The following is a 23,919-nucleotide window of genomic DNA, read 5'->3' on the forward strand; positions in this document are numbered from 1 at the left end:
AATTTTTTAAAAATAAAATAGTATTATATACAAATAGTGGTGAAACATAAAGTGGAATAGGTAACTTAATTAATACCAAAAATATGATATCGGAGGATCTAGTGCACTATCTTGATAACTTTGATATAAATTACAATAGTTCTCCCCGATCATCCTAGACTGAAAGTTTTGAAGGTAGTTGCTCAATGAGTAAAATATGAAGCACATATGAATCCCATTGATAGATAATTTGGATGAAAGACACAATCACAAGGTTGAGGTGTTTGAAAATTGTGTAAATTTGGTTGGAAAGTTGGATTGATGATTGATTTGAAAATGTGTTTGAAAAATGTGTAAATTCAAATTTGAAAAGAGAAGTAGGTAAAAAGTAAACCGGTACGAGTTAATTAGAATTTTAAAATGTGTTTGGAAACCAAGTCGGTAATTATCTCATTTTCGAATAAATTCTATTATGAAAAACATTAAAGAAGTAGTAAAAAATTTACGATTAAAGTTTACTTCACATATTCGAATAATTTCCACCAATTTTCATTAAAGGAAAAAATCTTTTTTCGATATTTCCAGACATTGACGTTTTCATAAGTAAAATAGTCATATTCTTACATTTAATGGTCAATTATAGGTTAATTAAGCTACAATTCAAGTTTTATTTGCTAATTCAAAAAATTTCTATCAATTTCCACAATTTCCATTATTTTTCTCAATGGCTAACTGTCGTTTTATTTCTAAAATTTTGAAGATGATGATGATGATGATGATAATAATAATAATAATAATAATAATAATAATAATAATAATAGTGTGAGATTTTAAAATGTAGGGACATACACAAAATTTTTTTCCTTTTTAAACGAGATAGTACACAATTGTCGTTATTTTCACATAATATAATCTTATTTTTTCTTATTTTCGAATTAACATATTAAGATAGAATGGTTAAATATAGTTTTTAGTTACTAAAAGTTAACTCATCTAAGCATAATTCAATTGGTTAAGAAGTTGGTTAAGAAGATCGTGTGTTCGAATCCTATCTTTATACATTGTATTTTAAAAAACTTCTTTTAACTTGCTCTAAATTTACAAACAAAATGTCATTAGTTTCTTCTAACTTAACAAAAAGAACCTACATTTTCTTGTTCCATATTCTAATCAACTGTAAAATAAATGTTTAAATACAATCTTGATACATGTACTTTCATTTTAGTTTATGTACTTTTAAAATGTCTATTTTAGTCCATGTAATTTTTGTTCATTTTCAAAACGTTCACATTGGTCTCGTACTTTTAAAAAGTGACAGTATCTATCCCTATTTGTAAAATTTTAATACAAATTTTATATACAATGAAAGAATTTGAACACAACTTTATTGCTACATTTCAAGAACTTTAGTAAGTAAAATATCATGTTAAAATTTGGAACGAATTAAACAATATAAAAATGATGGGGTCAAAATAGTCACTTTTCTTAAAGCACATAGATAAGTTAGTGTTTCAAAAATATAAGAACTAAAATGAACAAAAGTTGAAAATATAGGAACCAAACTATAGAGTATCAAAATGAACCAAAAGTCGAAATTAATATTTAAACCTAAAATAAATAATGTATTTGCTTTGAAATCTAACCCGTACTTCAATAATATTTGTTTTAGAAACCAAACTTATAGTTTATTTTAAAAGAAAATATGATCCTTTTTACTTTTTATATATATGTGACTGTTTTGACCAGTTTGTGTGCACCTTGACTAAACTCACGAAACAATTGCTTGACCCTATAACATTTGGTGTCGAGAAACACATAAAAATTAATTTCTAAGGTAAATGGTCATCACAGGGTTTAACTCATTCCTTCTCAATTTTTCCTAGTCCCTTTGGAACACGAGGTTTTATCAACCCGTAAATTGATAAGCTTGGCTTTATCATTACTTGACTTGTCATGATAAAACTACCATCTGTCTTATGATTGCAAGAGATGACTTTCCCCATATTTTTCATGCTTGGCTACAAACAATACTAAGAAGTAAAACAAATCAACAGATCAAATAATCCCAGATCAAGCTTCAAGTTAAAGATTCATACCATGTATGAGCACTACAATTCCTGGTGCAATGGCTCAACATTTTCTGAAGGATTGGTGTCTTCAGCTTTGTTCTTATCTTTCCGGAGCATCTCAATGACTTCCTGCAGAGGAGGATCTCCAGGCCTTCGAAATACTTGGTCCCCAATTTTGATCTCGTATGACTCTGGCTGCCTCAACACATACTCCTTCAACTGCTCTCACAATGTAAAATAACATTACCAAAAAGAGAAAAAAAAGTTGAGAAGAATGAATTCGAAAAGCTATTCTCGATATCGTTCCCATTTTGAGGAGCAATGAATTGTTTGATTTACTTAGGAAGTTATGTTTGATGGGTTACTTTCCGAAAATCAAAACAGAGGAACAGCCCAGAACAGAGATGATCAAAACTGGGTGTGAGGAATAATGTTCTTGGTACTACATTTTTGTTTTTATTAGTCTGCAGTACCATAAATTTGAGTGATAAACATTGAAAAATACTGTAGTTTTGCATATAATGGGGGAAAAGGTGTTCTATCCAACGAGTTTTCTGAGTAAAAAGTGGAATCAAGAAGCTAGTCCTTAACAAACAACTTATTTAGGTTACAACACAACAACTTCACCATTTGAGCTCATCCTCAATTCCTTATATGGTCGGTTTTTACACGTTCTATTTATTAAATGGATTATGGGTCTACTAGAAAACCACCAAAAATAAGGAAACGTAATTACTTAATATGGTAGAGGAAAATTTGAGCTCGACCTATGTTCTAATGTGAAACATTTCTAGAATCTACTTATTTTCGAAATGTGATATCAACGAAATGTTAAAAAATGACCCAGTCAATGGAGGCTGGAACCTAAGTTGTTCTTCCCATCTGTATCTACTCAATGTAAATGTGGGAGTTTGATAATACAAAAACAGAATCAGTCATATAAAAAAAAATTATGATCGAACTTAAATGACAAGATTAATATGTTCCGGAACTGATTAACTTGATAGGAATTGAATATAGGGCTTTCGAATTAGATCACAACTACCAAAGCTAGGTGTAAAAACTATTCTTTCAGACAAATTGGAGAGCAATTGATGAGTCTCAGTTTCAGATTTTGGTAATTGAAGTAGTGTACCTCATCTATGTCTTGCCCTCTGCTCATCGTGAACATGAGTGTATTAAGGTCGACCGCCATAAAATGTGCCTCAACGGATCCAGTTTTGAGAACTTTCGTCCACTGCATAGCAATGTCAGCCACCAAGTCCTGAAATCAAGAGCCAAAAATGCTGGTAAAACGCTATCATACGAAGACGTTAATCGCCGAATTTTCCAATTATAAGCCATATACAATTCCAATTAACAGAAAACACATCGTTTAAATTGTACTACCGCTTTCTTCCAGATTTTCAAGGTTTTTCGTTCCAACTTCAGCATCAGTTAAACAGATTCCCTGTCCTAAAATCAGATTCGAGTTGCATTCGAAATTTAAAATCATTTCAGTACCGGAACCGATTGACTAGCGGAGTCAGATTGTGTAGCACTTTCCGGAAGGAGAATGTAGAAATACTTTCTTACCGCAGTCCGGCGAACGCCCAGCCGAAGCTTCACAAATCCCATAGCCGGACCTGAACGCCGCTTGATCATCTCAGCCTGAATCTCCGAAATCTCCATCTTCGACAAATCGGCGGCCGGCAAGTCGAAATTGCTGGAGGACGTCTTTTTCTTGCCCCATTCCTTCCAAGATTCATCCTCCTCGTCGTCGACCACGTCGTCGAGATCATCGGTAATGTGGATTCGCCGCTGTCCACCCTCAACTAAGCGATTAAAACCGGCATCCTTGAAAATTCCGACGGCGATTACGATCAGAAAGAAGATGGGAAGGAGAGGAGAACGTCGTGGGAAGCAAATTCTCATTGGTTTTTTTGAGTGAGAGGCGAGGCGAAGATTGCGAGTCCAAAAATAATAATAATAATAAATTAATTAAATTTGAGGGAAGTAGTAGTAGAGCAACGGGATAATTTGCGTGGACTGTTTGATTAATGCTCCATTAAAAAATAACATAAAGATTGCTGTGACAATATTTTAATTTTTCTCTCTAAATATATTTAGAGATTTTCAAATATTATTGTATTAAAAAAAGTTCGTCAAAGCGAACATAGTTCAGCGGTAATTGACGTATACCTCCAACAAAATTGTATGAGTTTGAATCTCCTCTACATGAACGTTTGGCCATTTGATATTTGTAGCTTAAGAATATCAAATATGGATTTATTCGCTACTCAATTTGAGAGGTCGAATTTACAATCAGACCGATTAAAGTTCGTCTAAGTTGATGATGTACGAGATCATGAATAGGAAAGGTTCGGATTTATTTTCTACATGTACTATCCGATTCTCATTTCCTTCATCATCTTGTTTGCACTTTCTTTGTGATACCTTTTAGTTGTGCTTTATTTTGATTGTCATTCTATTTTAATTTCTTATTATTTTTCTTCACTTGTCTTGATAGAACTAAATTGTATTTGATAAAATTTGTACTTAATATTTTATATTGTATTTGTTGATTTTAGCATAGCTTCGACGAAACTCCATGACAAATTTCACTTTATGAGTTTTTACTCAGTTGTTTGAATCACAATTTTAATAACAACACAATTTTCATACTTGCGTTGAACAAAAGTCAATTTAATATATCCTCTATCATTTAACGACATATATTTTCATTGACAAAATCTACAATATATATTAAAATCTTGAAGCTACCAATAAATTACAATAATAGATTTATGAATACGTATTTAAATTTGCACACTTGTAATATTCTAATGATAAGTCCATCAAATTTACAAGATGTAGGGTGGAAAATTAAACTTACAACCTCTTGATAAAAAATATATGCCATTATCATTAAGCTAATAGCTCTGACAGCCAAAAGTATTATAAATTTAATTATCCCATCTTATTTATCGTTTGAATGAAAAAAAAACTCAACAAAATAAATAGTCTAAAAGTTGAAGGGCTAAAACGAATACTGAGTTGGATCATTCACCCCTAAAATGTACTAAAAAAAATCTAAAAATTTAAAATTAAATATAAGTTATTTATTTTTGTTGTTGGAGGAAAAATAAAAAATTTATTTGATTTACGAAGCGACTGACGGATTTAATATTTGCGAGCCAATAAGTCAACAAATAATTAAATAAACTCAAAACTAAATTAAGAACTATGAAAAGAAAAAGGAGAAAAATCGTAGGGTCATTATCGTAAATACACAAGGTTCCAGTGCTAAATTCATAATATATAGAAAATCAATCGCGAAAATGTAACTGCAGAGACGCCGGTCCCAGACTCAAGCTCATTGTTCGCATAAAGCCATAAACTCCGTTACAATCCTTGAGAGAGAGAGAGAGAGAGAGAGAGAGAGAGAAGAGAGAGAGAGATTGAAAAATCGGAAAAAGAAAAGAATTTAAGGCTTCGAAAAATGCAAAATTGCGTGCAATCACTGATTGCGTCAACTAAGCTTCAGTGGTTGAGCCCTAAGTCCGATCCCGTTGGCCATTTTCCAAAAATCTCGCTGTAGAGAGAGAGTTTTTTTTTTTTTTTTTTGTTTGGTTGCCCAAACGCAGATAGAGCGGGATGGAGGGTTTTGAACATTGGGATCGGAGGGTATATATCCGTTGAATTTTTTAGGGATTTTGATTTATTAAACTTTTTTTCCGTTTTTTTTATTTTGAATTTTTGTATTTTTCGGAGTGGGAAGAGGGGGCTGTTCCTCGTTTGGGCTTCTTGGTTGGTATAGAAGTAGTGGAAGTGGTGTTGGTAGTTTAGTTTGGTTTGATTTTGCATGCAATCGGGTGGGGGTGGCCCCCCTCCGGAACCCGGGATTCCCGGCCGGTCGGGCGGCTTCGACATCGTCTGCGGCGTCGCCGTCGTCATCTTCGTCGGCGGTGTCGACGCCGCATTTGGGCTTTGATTCAATGCAGCAGCAGCTAGCAGCGTCTAGGCAGGTAAAGTGGCTCTATAATTTCTTTTTTCCTCGTGTTTAGCTAAATTGTCAGTTGGGTTCTGGAAATTGAGTCATGCCAGTGGTTAAAATGAAGTGTGAACTTGATTTTTGTTGGATTCATTGCTACTCGACGTGCATCTTGTTCCAATGGGTTTGGAGTGAAGTTCTCGATTCAGGCATTCTTGTTCTTTATTTCTTTTTCCCCTTTTTTTGTTTGGACTAGGATATTGGTATCAATGTTCGTTAGCTTCTGATTTTCTGTTTGGTAGTTGGTCTTTTCATTCTAGAATTGACCCTGTGCTGTGCAAAGATTTTGTGCTCATGTTGGATCAAGCATCTAAGCCAAGGCGGAGTTTTTATGAGTTTCTGATTATTTACTGAATTTGGGTTGCGTTTGACAATTTTGATTTATGTGATTCAGTCGCTGCAACATCAATTACTGAGAAAGTCCGATGGAAATGAAGCTCTCCTATCATATCAAGCTAGTGGTATCCCAGGAGTATTAGCTGGGAACAATTTTCCTTCATCACCGGGATCCTCACATTTGCCTCAGCAAGCAAGAAAATTCATTGATCTGGCTCAACAGCAGCATAGTTCATCTCAGGAGGGCCAAAACAGGAGCCAAGGTCTTGAGCAGCAAGTGATAAATCCCATGCATCAAGCTTATCTGCAATATGCCTTTCAGGCTCAGCAGAAGTCTGCTATGGCAATGCAACCGCAGCATCAGGCTAAAATGGGAATTATGAGCCCTCACTCTATTAAGGATCAGGATATGCGAATGGGAAATCAGAAAATTCAGGAACTTATTCCACCTCAAGTCTCTAATCAAGCATCGACGTCATTATCTAAAAATTCATCTGATCATTTTGTACGCGGCGAAAAACAAATGGAGCAGGGACAGCCATCAACTTCCGAGCAGAGAACTGATCCAAAATCTTCTAACCAGCTACCTGCCATGGGCAATTTGATGCCAGTGAATATGACAAGGCCTATGCAGGCACCACAATCTCAACAGGGAATCCCTAACATGGCAAACAACCAGCTTGCCATGGCCCAGTTGCAGGCCATGCAAGCATGGGCTCTGGAACGCAATATTGATCTTTCACAACCTGCTAATGCAAACTTGATGGCACAGCTTATTCCACTGATGCAGTCTAGAATGGCTGCCCAACAAAAAGCAAATGAAAGCAATATGGGATCACAGACATCACCTGCTTCTGTCTCAAAGCAGCAGATTAATTCTTTGTTTGCTGGGAAAGAGACTTCTGCCCATGCTAATTCATTGAGTGATGTACCTGGACAGTCTAGCAGCACGAAAGCCAGACAGATAGCTTCACCAAGCCCCTTTGGTCAAAACATGAATGCCAGTGTTGTTACTAGCCATACCAGCATGCAGCAGTTCAGCATTCCTGGCATGGAAAACCAATTACCTTCTAGATTACCGGTTTCTGGAAATACAATACCTCCAGTACACCCTTCAGAATCATCTGGGAATGTCAATCAAAGTGTCGAACATTCCCTTCAAGGAAAAACTTCATTAAGTAGCCCAGAGAATTTGCAAACACAGTATGTCAGGCAGGTGAATCGATCATCTCCACAGGCTACTCTTCCTACTAGTGATGGTGGTCCTAGCAATTCTTCAACCTTGTCACAAAGTGGGCACTCTAACCAGATAGCACAACAGCGATTTGGGTTCACCAAACATCAATTGCATGTCTTAAAAGCTCAAATTTTAGCATTTAGGCGGCTAAAGGTTCTCTCTTCTTCTTCTTCTGTTTATTTTTCATGCTAACTTAACAGATCCTTTTGGTGCATCTTTAGATGGATCTTTATGTTCTTTTCATTTCTGTTTCATGTCAGAAAGGAGAGGGTACACTGCCGCAAGAACTTCTAAGGGCCATTGCTCCTCCACCCCTGGATGTGCAGCTGCAGCAGCAATTTTTACCTCCTGGAGGTAATAACCAGGACAAACCATCTGGCAAGATTGTGGAAAATAAAAAAAACGTGGAGGTTAATGAGAAGGACTCCCTGTCTCTTGTGTCGAGTAATGGACATAGATTTCCAAGAGAGGAAGTTTCAACGGGAGACGACAAACCAAAGATGTCAACTGCGGATGTGCAAACTATGCCCCTTGTGATGAAGGAAACTGTACCTTTGGGATCTACTGGAAAAGAAGAGCAACAGGCAACAGTCTCGGTTAAATCAGATCAGGAAATTGATCGTGGTTGTCAAAAGCCTTCTGGTAAAAGTGACTTTCCAGTTGAAAGGGGAAAGGCTATTGCAAACCAGGCTGCTATACCAGATGTTACACAAGTTAAAAAACCTGCACCACCAAGTACTACACCCCAGTCAAAAGATGTTGCCTCTGCTAGGAAGTATCATGGACCTCTTTTTGACTTCCCATATTTCACTAGGAAACACGACTCGTTTGGTTCAGCAATGTCAGTTAATAACAATAACAATTTAACGTTGGCTTATGATGTCAAAGATCTTCTTTTTGAGGAAGGGTTGGAAGTTATTAGTAAGAAAAGGACAGAAAACTTAAAGAAGATTGGGGGTTTGCTTGCTGTTAACTTAGAGCGGAAAAGGATCAGGCCTGATTTGGTAGTACGCTTGCAAATTGAAGAAAAGAAGCTTCGACTTTTAGATCTACAGGCACGTCTAAGGGATGAAATTGATCAACAACAGCAAGAGATAATGGCAATGCCTGATAGGCCTTATAGAAAGTTTGTGCGTTTATGTGAGCGACAGCGTATGGAGCTAACTCGACAAGTACAAGCCTCTCAGAAAGCCATGAGAGAAAAGCAACTGAAATCTGTCTTTCAGTGGAGGAAAAAACTTCTAGAGGCTCACTGGGCCATCCGTGATGCTCGGACTGCACGTAACAGAGGAGTTGCCAAATATCATGAGAAAATGTTGAGGGAGTTCTCCAAGAGAAAAGATGATGATAGGAACAGAAGGATGGAAGCTTTAAAGAATAATGATGTTGAAAGGTATAGAGAAATGTTGTTGGAGCAGCAGACGAGCATGCCTGGTGATGCTGCTGAGAGATATTCTGTTCTCTCATCATTTTTGACTCAGACTGAAGAATATCTTCATAAACTGGGAAGCAAAATAACTGCTGCCAAGAGTCAGCAGGAAGTGGCAGAGGCTGCAAATATTGCTGCGGCCGCTGCCCGATTGCAGGCAAGTACTCTCTTTGTTCGATACAACCTGTTGATTTGGTAGATTTCTCATCAAGTGTTCGTTCTTGTTCGTTGAATTAGGGTCTTTCAGAAGAAGAAGTTAGAGCAGCAGCTGCTTGTGCTGGAGAGGAAGTTATGATAAGAAACCGTTTTATGGAAATGAATGCTCCCAAAGATAGTTCATATGTGAACAAGTAAGTTCAATATTTTATGTTAGCGTATGGTTCACAATGTGAAGAAGTTGACTTGCTGAGATCTGTGCTTCAGTTTTATCTCAAATTCAGCATTTTCTCTGCTATTTTCCTTTTCCTGGAGGGGTCCCTTTTCTTTTTGAATGAATTTATATCTTGCCAGGATCTGGATAAAGAGCAGTTATAGTTTCTGAACTGTTTTTTTTTCTTCCATTATCATCATCTGTCCTTTACTTTTTGTCAGGTACTATAACCTTGCTCATGCCGTGAATGAGAGAATTGCGAGACAACCATCAATGTTACGGGCTGGAACCTTAAGAGACTATCAGCTTGTAGGTCACTACAATTAGAATCAGGGGCGGAGCCATAAATTTTCTTTTCTAAAGGAGGGGAAAAATTTTACCTGCTCACTTTTTGTATATATAATCTTTCTATTCTAAAAATTTAGGGGGCAAATTAGAGGAAAACTACTAAATCTTAAGTACTTTATTTATACATGCTGCTGGGGTACCTCCTTCCTTCTTTGCTCTGCCCTTGATTAGAATTGTTCTTTACAGGATTTCAGTGCACTTTTCTCCTTTTCGTGGTTGTAATCATTTTTGTTTATGTTGCAGGTTGGGTTGCAATGGATGCTTTCACTATATAACAATAAATTAAATGGAATCTTAGCAGATGAGATGGGTCTTGGGAAGACAGTGCAGGTACTTTCCATTTGTTAGGCAATTGTTACCCGTTTCCTATTTTTTCAAATACGTTTTTGTGGAAGTGAGGACAAATTAGCTCATTTGTAGTGCACAGTGAGAACAAATTAGCTCATTTGTAGTGTATAGGTACTTTATATATTCTGGTTAAATATTAAAAGACCTTTTTCTGGTACTTTGTTCTCTGTCTTTCTTCTGCAGGTTATGGCATTGATTGCTTATTTGATGGAATTTAAAGGGAACTATGGCCCTCATCTTATAATTGTCCCCAATGCTGTTTTGGTCAATTGGAAGGTCAGTTAAATTATTTTGACCGTTTGGAAACTACAAGTAAGAGCTTACTTATAACATGGAATTGGAAAATTAAAATTTTGCAGAGTGAGCTCCATACTTGGCTACCATCGGTATCGTGCATCTATTATGTTGGTGGGAAGGATGAACGGTCAAAATTATTTTCACAAGTAAGAGATGGTTTTTCTTTTGTTTCTTTATAATTGAGGTGTCAAGTGACTGAGATTTCTTCACTGCATTATGCTGTACAGGAGGTTTGTGCCTTGAAATTTAATGTTCTCGTGACAACTTACGAGTTTATCATGTACGATCGCTCAAAGCTTTCAAAAATTGATTGGAAGTATATTATAATTGATGAAGCTCAAAGAATGAAGGATAGGGAATCAGTTCTAGCTCGTGACCTTGATAGGTATAGATGCCAGAGGCGCCTGCTCCTAACTGGGACACCATTACAGGTCTGTGAGGATGTTATTCTTCCTGGAAGCTTGTTTATCAGTAGACTTTGCTAGTGTGCCTAGAGTCTAGATTTCAATTGTCGAGTTTTATGGCACATTGCTTCTGATTCTCTCTACTATAAATGACTTCCCACTGGCTTAGAAAAGTTGATAGGGAGAACAAATATGTTTTAGTTATTGTTTCATGCTGATATAGTTGATGATTGAATCGGTTGTGTTCTGCATCATCTCCAAAAGAAAATTTTCTGTTCAGGTTTGACATAACCATGTGATTAATAAGGTAAGGCATAATCCCATGATTCTTTTACATTCCACAAAATTGTTTGGGTGGTAATGATAGCATCTTGTATGTGGACCGGTGGCTCATTTTTTCTTTTAGGTTTTTTTTTTGGGGACAATACAGCTGAATCTCGAGTACATACAAATAAAAACACCTGCCTTTGACTGAGAAGGTTTTGATTTCATTTAAAGTAAATCTTTGTTCCTCTGCCCACCTGTTAGAAAAAGCACGCAAACAATAATGAAAAAGGGTGGCATATGAATCAAATGGTTGGATATGAATGAAGCTTATTAGTATTATAAATGTCACGTAAGCATTGCTAATATGCTTCCAATTTTCTACTATGGTAAAGATGCTAAGCATTTAGTTTTGTAATTTAGAAAAGGAAGGCTTTCAACTTGGCTGATAAGGAAGGTTTGAATTTGGGTATATGCTTACTATCTTATGACTTGTTCAACCACTTCTTAAAATAAGATCTAATGAGTGAAAATTTCATAAATCTTCTTTTACAGAATGATTTGAAGGAACTTTGGTCGCTGCTTAATCTGCTTCTTCCAGAAGTGTTTGATAATCGAAAAGCTTTTCATGATTGGTTCTCAAAACCCTTTCAGAAGGAAGGTCCCACGCCGAATGCTGAAGATGATTGGCTTGAGACTGAAAAAAAAATTATCATAATCCATCGACTTCATCAAATTCTTGAACCTTTTATGCTTCGTCGTCGTGTTGAAGATGTTGAAGGATCACTTCCGCCAAAGGTTTGAATTTGTTTCCTCTGATGATCACATTTCATTTCACTTGTTCAACTAATGACACCAATGTTGAAATTCAGGTTTCCATAGTGTTGAGGTGTAGGATGTCAGCCATTCAGAGTGCTATATATGACTGGATTAAATCCACTGGTACTCTTCGCGTTGATCCAGAAGATGAGAAACTTAGGGTTCAGAAAAATCCGAATTACCAACCCAAGGTGTATAAAACACTAAATAACAGGTGTATGGAACTAAGGAAAACTTGTAACCACCCTTTGCTTAACTATCCATATTATGGTGACTTCTCAAAGGACTTCCTGGTAAGATCATGTGGAAAACTGTGGATCCTGGATAGGATCCTTATAAAACTTGAGAAGACAGGGCACAGAGTACTGCTCTTTAGTACAATGACAAAACTTCTTGATATATTAGAGGAATACTTGCAATGGAGGCGACTCATATATAGAAGAATTGATGGAACAACTAGTTTGGAGGATCGTGAATCTGCCATAGTGGACTTCAATAGTCCTGGCTCAGACTGTTTTATATTCTTGCTGAGTATACGTGCTGCAGGTCGTGGTCTTAATCTTCAGTCTGCTGACACGGTTATTATTTATGACCCTGATCCCAATCCCAAAAATGAGGAGCAAGCTGTTGCTAGAGCACACCGTATCGGACAAACAAGAGAAGTCAAAGTCATCTACATGGAAGCAGTGGTTGACAAAATCTCTAGTAATCAGAAAGAAGATGAGCTAAGAAGTGGAGGGTCAGGTGATTTAGAAGACGACTTTGCTGGTAAGGATCGATATATGGGATCTATTGAGAGTCTAATAAGGAATAACATTCAGCAATATAAGATAGATATGGCAGATGAGGTCATCAATGCTGGGCGTTTTGACCAGAGAACAACACATGAAGAGAGGCGCCTGACTTTAGAGACGTTGTTGCATGACGAAGAGCGATATCAAGAAACTGTGCATGATGTACCTTCTTTGCAGGAGGTGAATCGAATGATTGCTAGGAGTGAAGATGAGGTTGAACTGTTTGACCAAATGGATGAAGAACTTGATTGGACGGAGGAAATGACTAGTTATGACCAGGTACCTAAGTGGCTTCGAGCAAGTACAAGAGAAGTAAATAATGCTATTGCTAATTTATCAAAAAGACCTTCAAAAAATATATTGTTTGGTGGTGGTTATGGTTTGGAATCCAGTGAACTTGGCTCTGATTCATCCCTCAGAACTGAAAGAAAAAGAGGCCGACCAAAGGGCAAAAAGATCCCCAATTACAAGGAAATGGATGATGAAAATGGAGAGTTCTCAGAAGCGAGTTCTGATGAGAGAAATGGATACTCCGTCCATGAAGAAGAGGGAGAAATTGCAGAGTTTGAAGATGATGAATTTAGTAGATCTGTTGAGGCGACACAACTTAACAAGGACCAGATGGAAGATGGTCCAGATTGTGATGCTAGATATGATTATCCTCGGGCTTCAGAAAGCACTAGAAACAACCATTTGCTGGAAGAAGCTGGCTCTTCAGGCTCCTCTTCCAGCAGCCGAAGATTGACACAGTTGGTGTCTCCTTCTGTTTCTTCTCAGAAATTTGGCTTTTTGTCTACCTTAGATGCCAGGCCTAGTTCCCTCTCAAAGAGGCTGGTAAATTATTCTCTTTTATACTGGCGGTTAATGTTGGAACATTGGCCTATGTCAATTACATGGATTTATACCTTTCTTTTGTTTTTGTTTTTTTAACTTTTTCCAGCCAGATGAATTAGAAGAAGGGGAAATTGCAATATCTGGCGACTCTCACATGGAGAACCAACAATCAGAAAGTTGGATTCATGATCGTGAAGATGGGGAAGATGAACAAGTACTGCAACCCAAGATAAAACGAAAAAGAAGTCTTAGGCTTAGGCCGCGTCCTCCTGCAGAAAGGCGAGAAGAGAAGATATATAGTGAGACACAATCTCTTCAATATGGAGACTCTTCATCTCCTTCTCCATTTCTAGCCGACCATAAACTTACCAAATTGAAGAATGATCCTGAGGCTAAACCATATGGAGAATCTAGTTCTTTGAAGCATGATCCAAGTGAATCATCTTCAAAGGCTCGACGTAATTTGTCTACCAGAAGAATGGCTCCTACTTCAAAATTGCACTCCTCTCCAAAATCTAGCAGATTGAATTCTTTGCCTGGACCTGCAGAAGATGCTGGTGAACACTCTAGAGAAAGCTGGGATGGTAAACCATTGAATAGCAGTGGAAATTCAGCTTTTGGTTCTAAGATGCCTGACATAATCCAGAGGAGGGTACGTATTATAAGTTTGAACATACAGCTCTTTTGAAGGACGTGCATTGATTTTTTATGTTCTTATAGAAGAACGTTTATATTATTCCTCCACTTCTTTCATGTCTTTTTTCAGCAAGAGTACTGTGTTCATTATTTTTCTCTTGAACAACTTACTGCACTATCAGATATATCTTTCTTTTCCAAAGTCACAGTAGTTTACACTCATTCTGGCCGCCCTATTCTCTTCTCTCTGTCATATTGCTATAAAATAATATTACTTCTACTTTGGGTTCACGTCTTCATTATTTGGATGAATAATGAAGTGCCTGGTCTAGTAGAGATGTACGGTTAGTACGGTTATATTATTCTTTCTTCTCATTTGTACATTTTTGTTGAAAATTTCCATTTAGTGATACAGTAACTGCATTTCAAATAATTTAGCATGGTCTTTGATAAAACTAAGTTTAATGGGTTTCATCATTTTATTTCTACATTTAAGTACGATGTTGTTCCATCCTGTGATGAATTTGACGCTCTTAGTTTTTTCAGTTGGAAGTCTTAATTTGAACTTATCTGAACTTTTAAAATATTTTTCAGTGCAAGAATGTAATTAGCAAGCTTCAGAGTAGAATAGACAAGGAAGGGCATCAAATTGTGCCGTTGTTAACCGATTTGTGGAAACGGATCGATAACTCTGGGTTACCAAGTGGAGTTAGTAATAATATTTTGGATCTACGGAAGATTGATCAGCGCATAGACAGATTAGAGTACAATGGAGTCATGGAGCTGGTGTTTGATGTTCAATTTATGTTGAAGGGTGCTATGCAGTATCATGGGTTCTCGTATGAGGTATGATTTTAATTGTTTAGTTTTGCCTCTATTTGGACAAAGCTGCTTTGTTATCTTTTGAGACTTATTGATGAGATCTAAATGAACTATGTAAAGCTTAATCTCCTTTTGCGTGCATAATTAATCTCCTAGTCTTTGTTCATACATATATTTATATACTTTTTATGAGTTAAAGAACCTCAGGAGATGGAGTTTTGAACTTTTGACCAGCTCAACCAATGCTCAAGTTGGGTACATATATTTTATATTTTAATGTTATCTTCTTAATAATAATAGGAACGAATACTAGAAAGTGGGTTTGTGGTTTTTTCTAATTTAGTTTTTGTTGGGTTTGTAAGTAGTACAAATAAAGTCCCACATTGGTTAGGGAAGAGGATGATTATAGATATATAAGAGGACAATTATCTCCATTGAGGCCTTTTAGGTGAAAGCCGTGAGAGTTATACCTAAAGCGGACAATATCATACCATTGTGGAGAACCTACATTAGGGTACATGGGTACCGTTGTTCTCAACTGGAGTTTCCTTTTTGACCTGAATTAATGTCATCCTTGCCTATTAATGGCTTCTGACCAACTTTTTTCAAAGTTTTCGAGCTTGGTGGTATGCTATTTGTGTTTTGTAATCACCATTCACTAAAACAAATAGGATAAGATGTGCTACTTTATCAAGCCTTTTGACCGTAATATCATGATTTTTTTTCTTTTTGAATAAGAAACGATTCATTGAAAAAGAACAGCCTTCGGCCGCTTCCCAAAAAAGTAACATAGAAAAGCTCTTCAATCTTGCAAAATCAAAGAAAGACGGTAGTTACAAAAGAATTTTGTATTCCTAAGACACCACCAAGCTAAAACATGAACACTATTACAAAAAGAATCCCAGGACTAGAAAATTCATGATCAATGTTACAAAGACTAGAAAATTCCACTGTATGGCCTTGACATAAGTTTATCCTTGATCTCATTTTGGCACTGATCTCATTCTTGTGCTGTTTTTAGGTGAACTGTTTTGTTTGATTTGCCATTAAGTTGTACCTCCATCCAGTCAACTTCATTTATATCAATAGAAAAGAAACTTTGATGAGTTAAATTTACACCAAAACAGTGTGTTCTGTATGTTTTAGCCAGATGTACGTTGGTATTAGATAGAATTCTTTCATCAAAACTTGAGCAGTATCTTTTTGCATGGGTTTATATGTCTCTGCATTGTCTCAGTTTTTTTTTAATTCTCCTCTTAAGTAAAATTTGAAACTTTTTGCCCCTTGGATCTGCAGGTAAGATGTGAGGCCAGAAAAGTACACGACTTATTCTTTGATATTCTGAAGATTGCATTTCCAGACACAGATTTCCGTGAAGCCAGAAATGCTTTGTCTTTCTCTAGCCCGGGCCCTTCTGCTGCCGCTACTTTGAGGGAGAGACCTGTTAGCCAAACCAGAAGACATAAGATGATCAATGATATGGACACCGACTCATGCCTGCCACAGAAATCACTGCAGCGTGGACCAATGTCCTCTGGGGAGGAAACAAGGACAACCAGAGGTCACTTGGCCCAGAAGGAATCAAGGTTTGGGAGTGGAAGTGGAAGTGGAAGTAAGGATCAATACCAGATAGAAGAGCCCCCACTTCTGACTCATCCTGGGGAGCTGGTTATCTGCAAGAAGAAAAGAAAAGACAGGGAAAAAACAGTAGTGAAGCCAAGGATGGGATCTGGTGGCCCAGTCTCGCCACCTAGTGTTGCTCGCGGCATTAGAAGTCCAGGCCCAGTTTTGAAAGACGGCAGACCATCTCATTCTCAAGGATGGCCAAGCCAGCCTGCACAATCTGCAAATGGCGGAGGCGGACCTGTTAGTTGGGCAAATCCTGTAAAGAGACTAAGAACGGATTCTGGAAAGAGGAGGCCCAGCCATATCTGACTCCATAGGTTAGTATATGAAATAGAGATTTAATATCGAGCTGAAGCGATGAGGATATCGGTGACCCTATCGTTTTGTAAAGGTGCAGATAGCTCGTTGTGTTAATAGTGTAGGTCTTTGTTCTTCAATGCATGATATATAGATCCTTCCATGTTTTATATTATTTGAAATACATCTTTACATGTTATAGTTAGATCTCTGTACTCCATGACTACATCCTTCAAAGTTACCTGTTGTATTCAATTATGCCGATTGATAGCAACTCTGTTTCTTTTGCCCAAATATTGAGGGGGGAAAAATAGTTGTATTGGCAATACATAGCTTCTGGTCCTGTAGTTTGGAGTTAGATTTTATCTTCTCTATAGTTCTTCTATAGATTAAATGAATATGTATTCTTAGTTGAAATGCTTACTGAGTTCAATGTAGAGAATTGTCTGATGAGAATGAAGGCACCAAAGAAAGAAATGGTGAAGGATTGATTATTTTTGTTTTAGGATTTGAGTAGGGAAGGGTATTTAAGTCTTTAGCTAATTTTGTTTGCATAAGAGTTTCTCATTCACAATAAACAAAGGAATTGAATTGAAGGAATGAGAAGATTGAAATTTATAGGTCTTTTCTTTGTTGTGTATGCTGTTATTGATTCTCAAATGGGTTTTGTAGGATTAAGGTGAGCATAAAGGAGGCAAAATGTAAGGTTTGTTCAATGAACTATACTTGCTTCTAAGATAAGATTAAAGATTATGGCCAGTGATTTTAGAGCTGAAGCCAAAGGTAAAGTTTGAAATTTTTTACAACTACATGGAACATGAATATTGGATAATTACGTCGATGGATGAACTTAATAGTCGTGTACTAATATTGTAAAGAAGAGGTTGAAACCACTCAAATTTTATTTGTATAAACTTTGAATCTTTTTTTTTCCCTCTTTTCCCATGACTTTTGGGTAAAAACATTACATGTTCTTTGTGCAAAAGCAATTTAAGGTTATTTTAGTCTTTTTTGGTGGATGGGTTTGAGGGGGTTTTTTTTTCTCTCTTGAGTGTTATATTTGCAAATCTAGAATCTTGTTTTATTTGTAATTAATTGTGTTTGTTTTGCCATATACAAACTCTCCTAACTTAATTGTATAAAAATGCCATATTGAGAATAGTGGTGAGAAAGATATCAATGTGAAATAAACCATTTTTGTGAACTATTCATAGGTGCATTTTCACACTTCCAAAATTATTTGATAATGAAATCTTAACAACCAAAGAGGAAAAAAATCCAAACTTGTCAAGAAACAATCAATGTAAAATTGTAATAAAAATTTTTAGATTAGAAAATTGAAGAGTTACTTTCATTGGTCCATGAAAATCTACATAAAACTCTTGCATCTAATCACATCATTAACCATCTCTATCTTGTAATAGAATGAATAAAACAAGAACTCAATATAATGTAATAAAATTAGTGTTAAATAAATAATAATAATTTCCTCTATTCTATTTATTTGCATTTAGTTGAACTAGATATAGTTTATCTTTGCAAGTTTTTAATTTAATTTATTATTATTATTTTTTTACTTCTGTTTGAATAGTTATAGATATTGAGATAGAAGTTTACTTTGAATTTAGTTTTTTCTATAACACTTGAAATGAAATGTCATGTATTTGTCTGATCGGGCGACAAATCATTTTTTTACTGCATATAGTTGGCTAAAGGAAATGAAACAAGAAGAGTGTTGGAGTTGAGAGTGTTAATCTCACTAAGTGGGGAGTTGAGAGGCTGTTAACCTCACCAAGTGGCTGGAGGCTCAAAGGTTAGCCCAAGCCTAACCTGCACTAGATCCAAGTTCAACGCAAAGTTAATATTTGATCATACAAATTCAACTTAGATCATTCATAAATTGGAATGAATATGCATTACACTTTTTGAACGTCACAAATCTATTTGAGCCATATTTGATTGGAACTAGTCCAGTGAACTTATAATTAGGCTAATTCAAATACACGAAGGTTGAAAAAATATATTATTTATTTTATATCAATCATATATATACTCCAATTTTTGGTTTTTTCAAAAGATAGAGGAAAAGATGTATATAAGTCGTACATGCTTTAAATGTCAGTATCAAATCTCTCTAGCTGAGCTTCACTGTAAACTCCTCGACTAAGAGATTGCATAGTAAAAATCGACACAAGAAATTTTATTTTCATATAATGTTTGACACATTGAACAAAAATAACGAGAATATGAGAAAAAAAAAATCAAGTTGTAAAATAAACCAAAGTTAATATTTTATCCGACAAATCCATTTGTTTTCCTAGTCACATCCATTTGGCCTTTTAAGCAATAAAAAAATTAAGCGAATCAAAATTCTGTTCTCTGTAGTTTAAACTTAAACCTCTTTTAGGAAAAATATTGAGCGAGATCACAAAAATTTTGGTAAAATAAATTAATCAGATTGCTTTGTTTGAAAGAACTGCTTGTGTAACAGAAAAACACGAGCATTAAGAAGTGTCGAAAATGACTACGAAAAATGGATTTCATGATGTTTTTTAACAGTCACGAAATCTTTTTTGTCATGACATTTTTTAAACGTCACAAAATCCACTTTTAACTGTCACAAAATCTTTTTTTATAATGTTTTATAACCGCCACGAAAACATCCATTTTTCATGACGTTTTTAAACCTTCACGAATCGTACTTTTCATGACATTTAAAATAAACGTTATGGGACATGGGTAACGTTAAAAGATGGCGTCGTAAGTTTTCACTCTACCTTTCGTGGTGGACGGGCATAGCTAACGTTGTAAAAAAAAGTCACGAAAACCTGGATTTCCAGTAATGAATTACAGTTAACAAAATCTCGAGAAATCTGCAGAAGGGTTCGAAAACAATAAATATTTTTCGACATATTTTACAGAGCTTAAGTTTATTATTTTAACATGTGTGAAGCAAAGTGAAATTGGTATAACAAAGTCTTCCTTAACAGAACCATAGAGCATATGGTGATTACAAAATAAAAAGAGCATCAAATATTTATGTACAATGGCAGAAGAAAGTATTCATGGGGATAATTTACCCTTTTGATAAGTCTATAATTCAGGAGTTGGAATAGAATCAACAGAAACACAGACATTTTTGTACAGTGAAAGACACTTAAAATGAGCCCTCAGGGATCTGCTTTCCCGGCCACTTCCTCGTCACACGAGTCAGATTCATCTTCGCTAAGTTCTTCGTCGCTTGATTTGTCTGGTGCAGCTATTATGTCTTCTGGTTTCGCATACCTTTCGCAGTATTCTGTAAGACGCGAAACGAGAAAATTGCTATAATGGTCATATTCGACGAAATTCACAAGACAAAGGAGCAAACCCGAAAGTATAATCACAAATAACGTTTATGATCCTCAAGAAATGACAACCAAGGAATCAAAAAAACGAATGACTGCAAAAAGGCGTTTCCCCTTAAACCGACTCTTACTCTTTTGTACGAGTAATCGAAGCTCAACTATCTTAACTAATATCACATATCAAAATCAAAAATATTTTTAGTAGATAAAGACCAATCGATTCACATGTGCTATCTCCAATATACAAGTTGCAACTAGAATGTAGATGACATTTATGAAACCAATCAGATCATGGAACAAAAGCCTGAAAATTTCAAATACAGAGACTTCATCCCATTCTAGCTTAGGTGTTGGAGGAACTCATAAACTGAAAAACTACAAAAGTTATGCCACCGTTCACACTATTCTAGGATTAATGCTATCATGCTGCCACTGTCCATGTACACTACTGCTCGCCCGAAGCGGTAGACTAGTAGCAGTTCCATAAACATAGCAAACACCGTCTTGATATCGTCATCAAAACACCAGCCTTCATCTCAAAATCGAGTAGGATTGAATAAATATCACAATAAAAGAAAGGGTATGTGGTAGTGTATTTGGTTAGAAAGGAATAGGAGGCATTCCGAGTTGTCGGTAGAGAGGCGGATGAAAGGAACTATTCTTCTTTTTGTAACCTCATCTCGGATCTCGGGATGGGAGGGAGGGACCATTGCCATTCTCCTTCCCTCCTTCCTAATTGTTTCTCTTTCAATAAAGATTTATTGTACAAAAGGAAAGGCCAAAGACTACAATGCTATGCAATGTCCTCTTGGGGGAAGGATAATCTTTTACCTTTCACTCTCTTCTCAAGTATTCAAATAATCATGAAACTACAATGTTTACTATTGAGGAAAGTATCCCATGAAAATAACGGTCGAGCACTGCTTGACAGTAGTCACGAGCCTAGGCGATAAGTCTAGCACGGGCTGCTCGATAGGATAGAAGGACGAGGATCATAGATTTAAGCATCCTATCCCAAAATATAAGTGGACACAATACAGTAGGATAATCTAGTAGTTTTCAACTTAATCATCAGCAGACGTGGGAGTATTTTCCCTTCATTTTCTGCATTCATTTCATATTTTTGTCCTGGAAACCCAACTTCATAAGAACATGTCAGAAATTCTACAAATTTACAAAATAGCATTTTCATAGAAAACAACTAAATTGATTCAAATATTTTTTGTTTCTAAAAGATATTATATCAGCCCCAGGGGTGGCTCCGTTGGCAAAGGCTTGCAGTCTTGGAGCGATACCTATTTAAAGGTCACGTGTGAGAACATTTGAGTGATCTTAATAAGGAAAAACTCTTTATGTCTCTGGTCTGGACCTTGGAGCAGGCATCAGTACCTCTCAAATTAGTGTGGCTAGAACCCCCGATACCGAGTTATCAATCATGCAAACATCAAGACAATCATTTGTAAAGCTAGTTTTCAATAGAATCTTGAGAAAACCAATACCTTTTACTCTTTGTTCATAAGCAACTCGATCACGCATCATCAAGGCTGCAGCCTCTCCATTCAAAGGATCTGATGGATTGGGATACAAAAGGAGTTGTGGTAGGAACACTTCAAAAACATTTACCAGATCTGAAAGTACAGCATATAAGATGCACCATTAGTCTGAAAAATATGGGATGAAGATAACTAAATAACGAACGAAAAAACATTGCCTACCGAACATGGGGCTCCAAGTTTGATTGATAACGTCTAAACAAACCGAACCCGACCTGAAATGAAAACCAATTAGGAAACCATTACAATCAGAGCATACAACATACTTCATTTAAGTTAAGAACACATATTGAACTCACATCTCATCAACATTGGGGTGGTAAATTTTGTTAATAAATCCTATCGAAGGAGATTTATACGGGTAAGCGTCTGGGAGTTCTACTCTTATCCTCCACACACCTCCATGATAAGGACCTGCCAGAAACCCATCACATTGTGACTTTTCTTTATCCATTTCCTTCTGTTCTCCAAGAACATGGGAGAGTTAGGGAGAGAAAATGAGCAGACAAATAATCTGTTAATGCCATGAAGACACAGATTCACAAGAAGAAACAAGAGGGATTCTCACATTATTCAGATCAGAATCAGCTTAAAGCAACTAAACAGGGAAAATATATTCAGAAATAACTGCATATGTTCAAAAGTAAGTGAAACAATACTCAGAAATGAAATGAAGAGGCCATATAATTGGTCATTTTGGGTTGAAAACAGGCAGATCAAATCCAGAGTTAGAACAATACAGCAGAGATCCAAACTTAAAAACAAGCAAAGAAAACAAAGTAGATTAGAAAATTTGAAGAGTTACTTTCACTAGGTCCATGGAAATCTACATAGAACTCATGCATCCCATCATTAACCATCTCCACCTTGTAATCACTCATCATCCTGCCCAGAAATCCATCCATCAAACAAAAGATTTTGAGAAACAAGTAAAGAAAACCAACACCCAAAACCAAAAACAAATCAGTGAAACAATTCAATGAATAGGTTTCTAGAAAATTAACAGTTTCATCAAGTCCATCTCTCGGCGTTTGCTTGGAGAAGACATGGTTTCTCTGTGCAAGCTTTGATGGGTCGATTCGAAAACAGAGAAATCGAAGCTCGCTTTGAAGTTTGAGCTAAAAGGGTTCGGACATCAAGCAGAGAAACAAGGAGAAAACGAGAGAAGAGAGAGAGAGAGAGAGAGAGAGAGAGAATTTTCAATTAGGTGCCCCTGTGACTGTGATTGCTCAATATTATCGAACAATTTGATGTGTACTTGGAAGATTCTTCCTCCTTATACCCACTCCAATCCAAGGCACAGGGCAGGCTCCTTTGAAATTTTCACTTCCTTCAAGATTCTTCTTCCTCCTTAATTTGGTATTTATCTTCATAAGGATTCGATCTGCGTTCTATAAACTATATTCTGAAAATTATTGAATCTTTCTTTTAAAAATTTTGTAACTTTTGTCGTGAAGTTGCGCAGATAAGATTAATTAAATACATCAATAAATGATTTCTACTCCTCTCAAAAACATCATATTCTGCTGATGTCTTGGATTGTTGGATGATTGGATTATCTATATTCTCTTAAAAAAAAGATATTATATATATATTTTGTTAAAGCACCTTTTGTAAAGATGGTTCTAATTAAATATTTGTGAATTTAGTTTGTGAATTTAATCATTATATATATATATATGAAAGGAAAAAGAAAAATCTTAATTCTTACCGTCTGAGATAAAGTACTCTCTCTTATCTTATCTCACAACTTGAAATTAAGGTATAAGATCAAAATATCCTTAAAAAGACAGCAGTAAATCAAACAAGAAAAACAACCATACAAATCAAGGTCAAACAAGAGCATCAAAACTACAAAACTGGAAAAGAAAAATAACTCCCAAACAGATTCCATCCAAGTTTAACCTCTAGAATGAATACTATCTAGCTAAATCAACTTACGAGCATAAACATCATTCTGAACAAAATGTAAGATAACCAAAGTCGAGTGATACCACCATAGATTTTGAAACCAAGTTCTCTCCAAATATGAAATACAGATGCAATCCATAGGTGATCGACCTCCAACTTTGAACCC

At 36.1% G+C, this 23,919-nt stretch overlaps 3 protein-coding genes across 4 annotated transcripts; 1 reads left to right on the plus strand and 2 right to left on the minus strand.

The window, feature by feature from the left end:
* Positions 1–1,897: 1,897 nt before the first annotated feature.
* On the minus strand, positions 1,898–4,005 carry LOC111016328 (LDL receptor wingless signaling/trafficking chaperone). Its single transcript, XM_022291686.2, has 3 exons — positions 3,624–4,005; positions 3,184–3,312; positions 1,898–2,267 (listed from the first exon to the last, which is right to left on the minus strand). Exons 1-3 carry the CDS (start codon positions 3,960–3,962, stop codon positions 2,088–2,090), a joined length of 648 nt encoding a protein of 215 aa, XP_022147378.1. The 5' UTR covers positions 3,963–4,005; the 3' UTR covers positions 1,898–2,087.
* A 1,451-nt stretch (positions 4,006–5,456) lies between these two features.
* Positions 5,457–17,950, plus strand: BRM (transcription regulatory protein SNF2). The gene is made up of 15 exons (XM_022291662.2): positions 5,457–6,055; positions 6,476–7,807; positions 7,915–9,240; positions 9,321–9,433; positions 9,675–9,762; positions 10,045–10,131; positions 10,333–10,425; positions 10,509–10,592; positions 10,674–10,877; positions 11,670–11,912; positions 11,987–13,561; positions 13,668–14,213; positions 14,792–15,043; positions 16,316–16,962; positions 17,615–17,950. Exons 1-14 carry the CDS (start codon positions 6,026–6,028, stop codon positions 16,952–16,954), a joined length of 6,612 nt encoding a protein of 2,203 aa, XP_022147354.2. The 5' UTR covers positions 5,457–6,025; the 3' UTR covers positions 16,955–16,962; positions 17,615–17,950.
* A 1,975-nt stretch (positions 17,951–19,925) lies between these two features.
* On the minus strand, positions 19,926–23,227 carry UBC6 (ubiquitin-conjugating enzyme 6). Of its 2 annotated transcripts, none has more exons than XM_022291647.2 (6): positions 22,847–23,227; positions 22,648–22,727; positions 22,142–22,302; positions 22,005–22,057; positions 21,789–21,917; positions 19,926–20,240 (listed from the first exon to the last, which is right to left on the minus strand). In XM_022291647.2, exons 2-6 carry the CDS (start codon positions 22,660–22,662, stop codon positions 20,113–20,115), a joined length of 486 nt encoding a protein of 161 aa, XP_022147339.1. In that variant the 5' UTR covers positions 22,663–22,727; positions 22,847–23,227; the 3' UTR covers positions 19,926–20,112. The 2 variants fall into 2 exon arrangements, with proteins under 2 accessions (XP_022147339.1, XP_022147338.1); XM_022291646.2 differs by having other exon boundaries at positions 22,142–22,256; positions 22,847–23,222.
* Between the last annotated feature and the right edge of the window lie 692 nt (positions 23,228–23,919).

This window comes from Momordica charantia (assembly GCF_013281855.1).
Source record: "Momordica charantia cultivar OHB3-1 chromosome 5 unlocalized genomic scaffold, Mcharantia_2.0 BLBB01000005.1, whole genome shotgun sequence".
Taxonomy (NCBI): domain Eukaryota; kingdom Viridiplantae; phylum Streptophyta; class Magnoliopsida; order Cucurbitales; family Cucurbitaceae; genus Momordica; species Momordica charantia.

Excerpts from the sequence above, each read along its gene's own strand:
- BRM (XM_022291662.2), top strand. The coding sequence starts at position 6,026 with ATGCAGCAGCAGCTAGCAGCGTCTAGGCAG. Across the intron at positions 10,878-11,669 it reads TAACTGGGACACCATTACAG|AATGATTTGAAGGAACTTTG; the intron begins GTCTGTGAGGAT and ends CTTCTTTTACAG. Across the intron at positions 14,214-14,791 it reads CTGACATAATCCAGAGGAGG|TGCAAGAATGTAATTAGCAA; the intron begins GTACGTATTATA and ends AATATTTTTCAG.
- UBC6 (XM_022291646.2), bottom strand. The coding sequence starts at position 22,890 with ATGTCTTCTCCAAGCAAACGCCGAGAGATGGACTTGATGAAACT. Across the intron at positions 22,728-22,846 it reads GAGATGGACTTGATGAAACT|GATGATGAGTGATTACAAGG; the intron begins GTTAATTTTCTA and ends ATTTCTGGGCAG. Across the intron at positions 22,058-22,141 it reads CACCCCAATGTTGATGAGAT|GTCGGGTTCGGTTTGTTTAG; the intron begins GTGAGTTCAATA and ends TTTTCATTTCAG.
- LOC111016328 (XM_022291686.2), bottom strand. The coding sequence starts at position 3,962 with ATGAGAATTTGCTTCCCACGACGTTCTCCTCTCCTTCCCATCTTCTTT. Across the intron at positions 3,313-3,623 it reads TGGGCGTTCGCCGGACTGCG|GACTTGGTGGCTGACATTGC; the intron begins GTAAGAAAGTAT and ends TCTTGATTTCAG. Across the intron at positions 2,268-3,183 it reads GAGGGCAAGACATAGATGAG|TTGAAGGAGTATGTGTTGAG; the intron begins GTACACTACTTC and ends TTGTGAGAGCAG.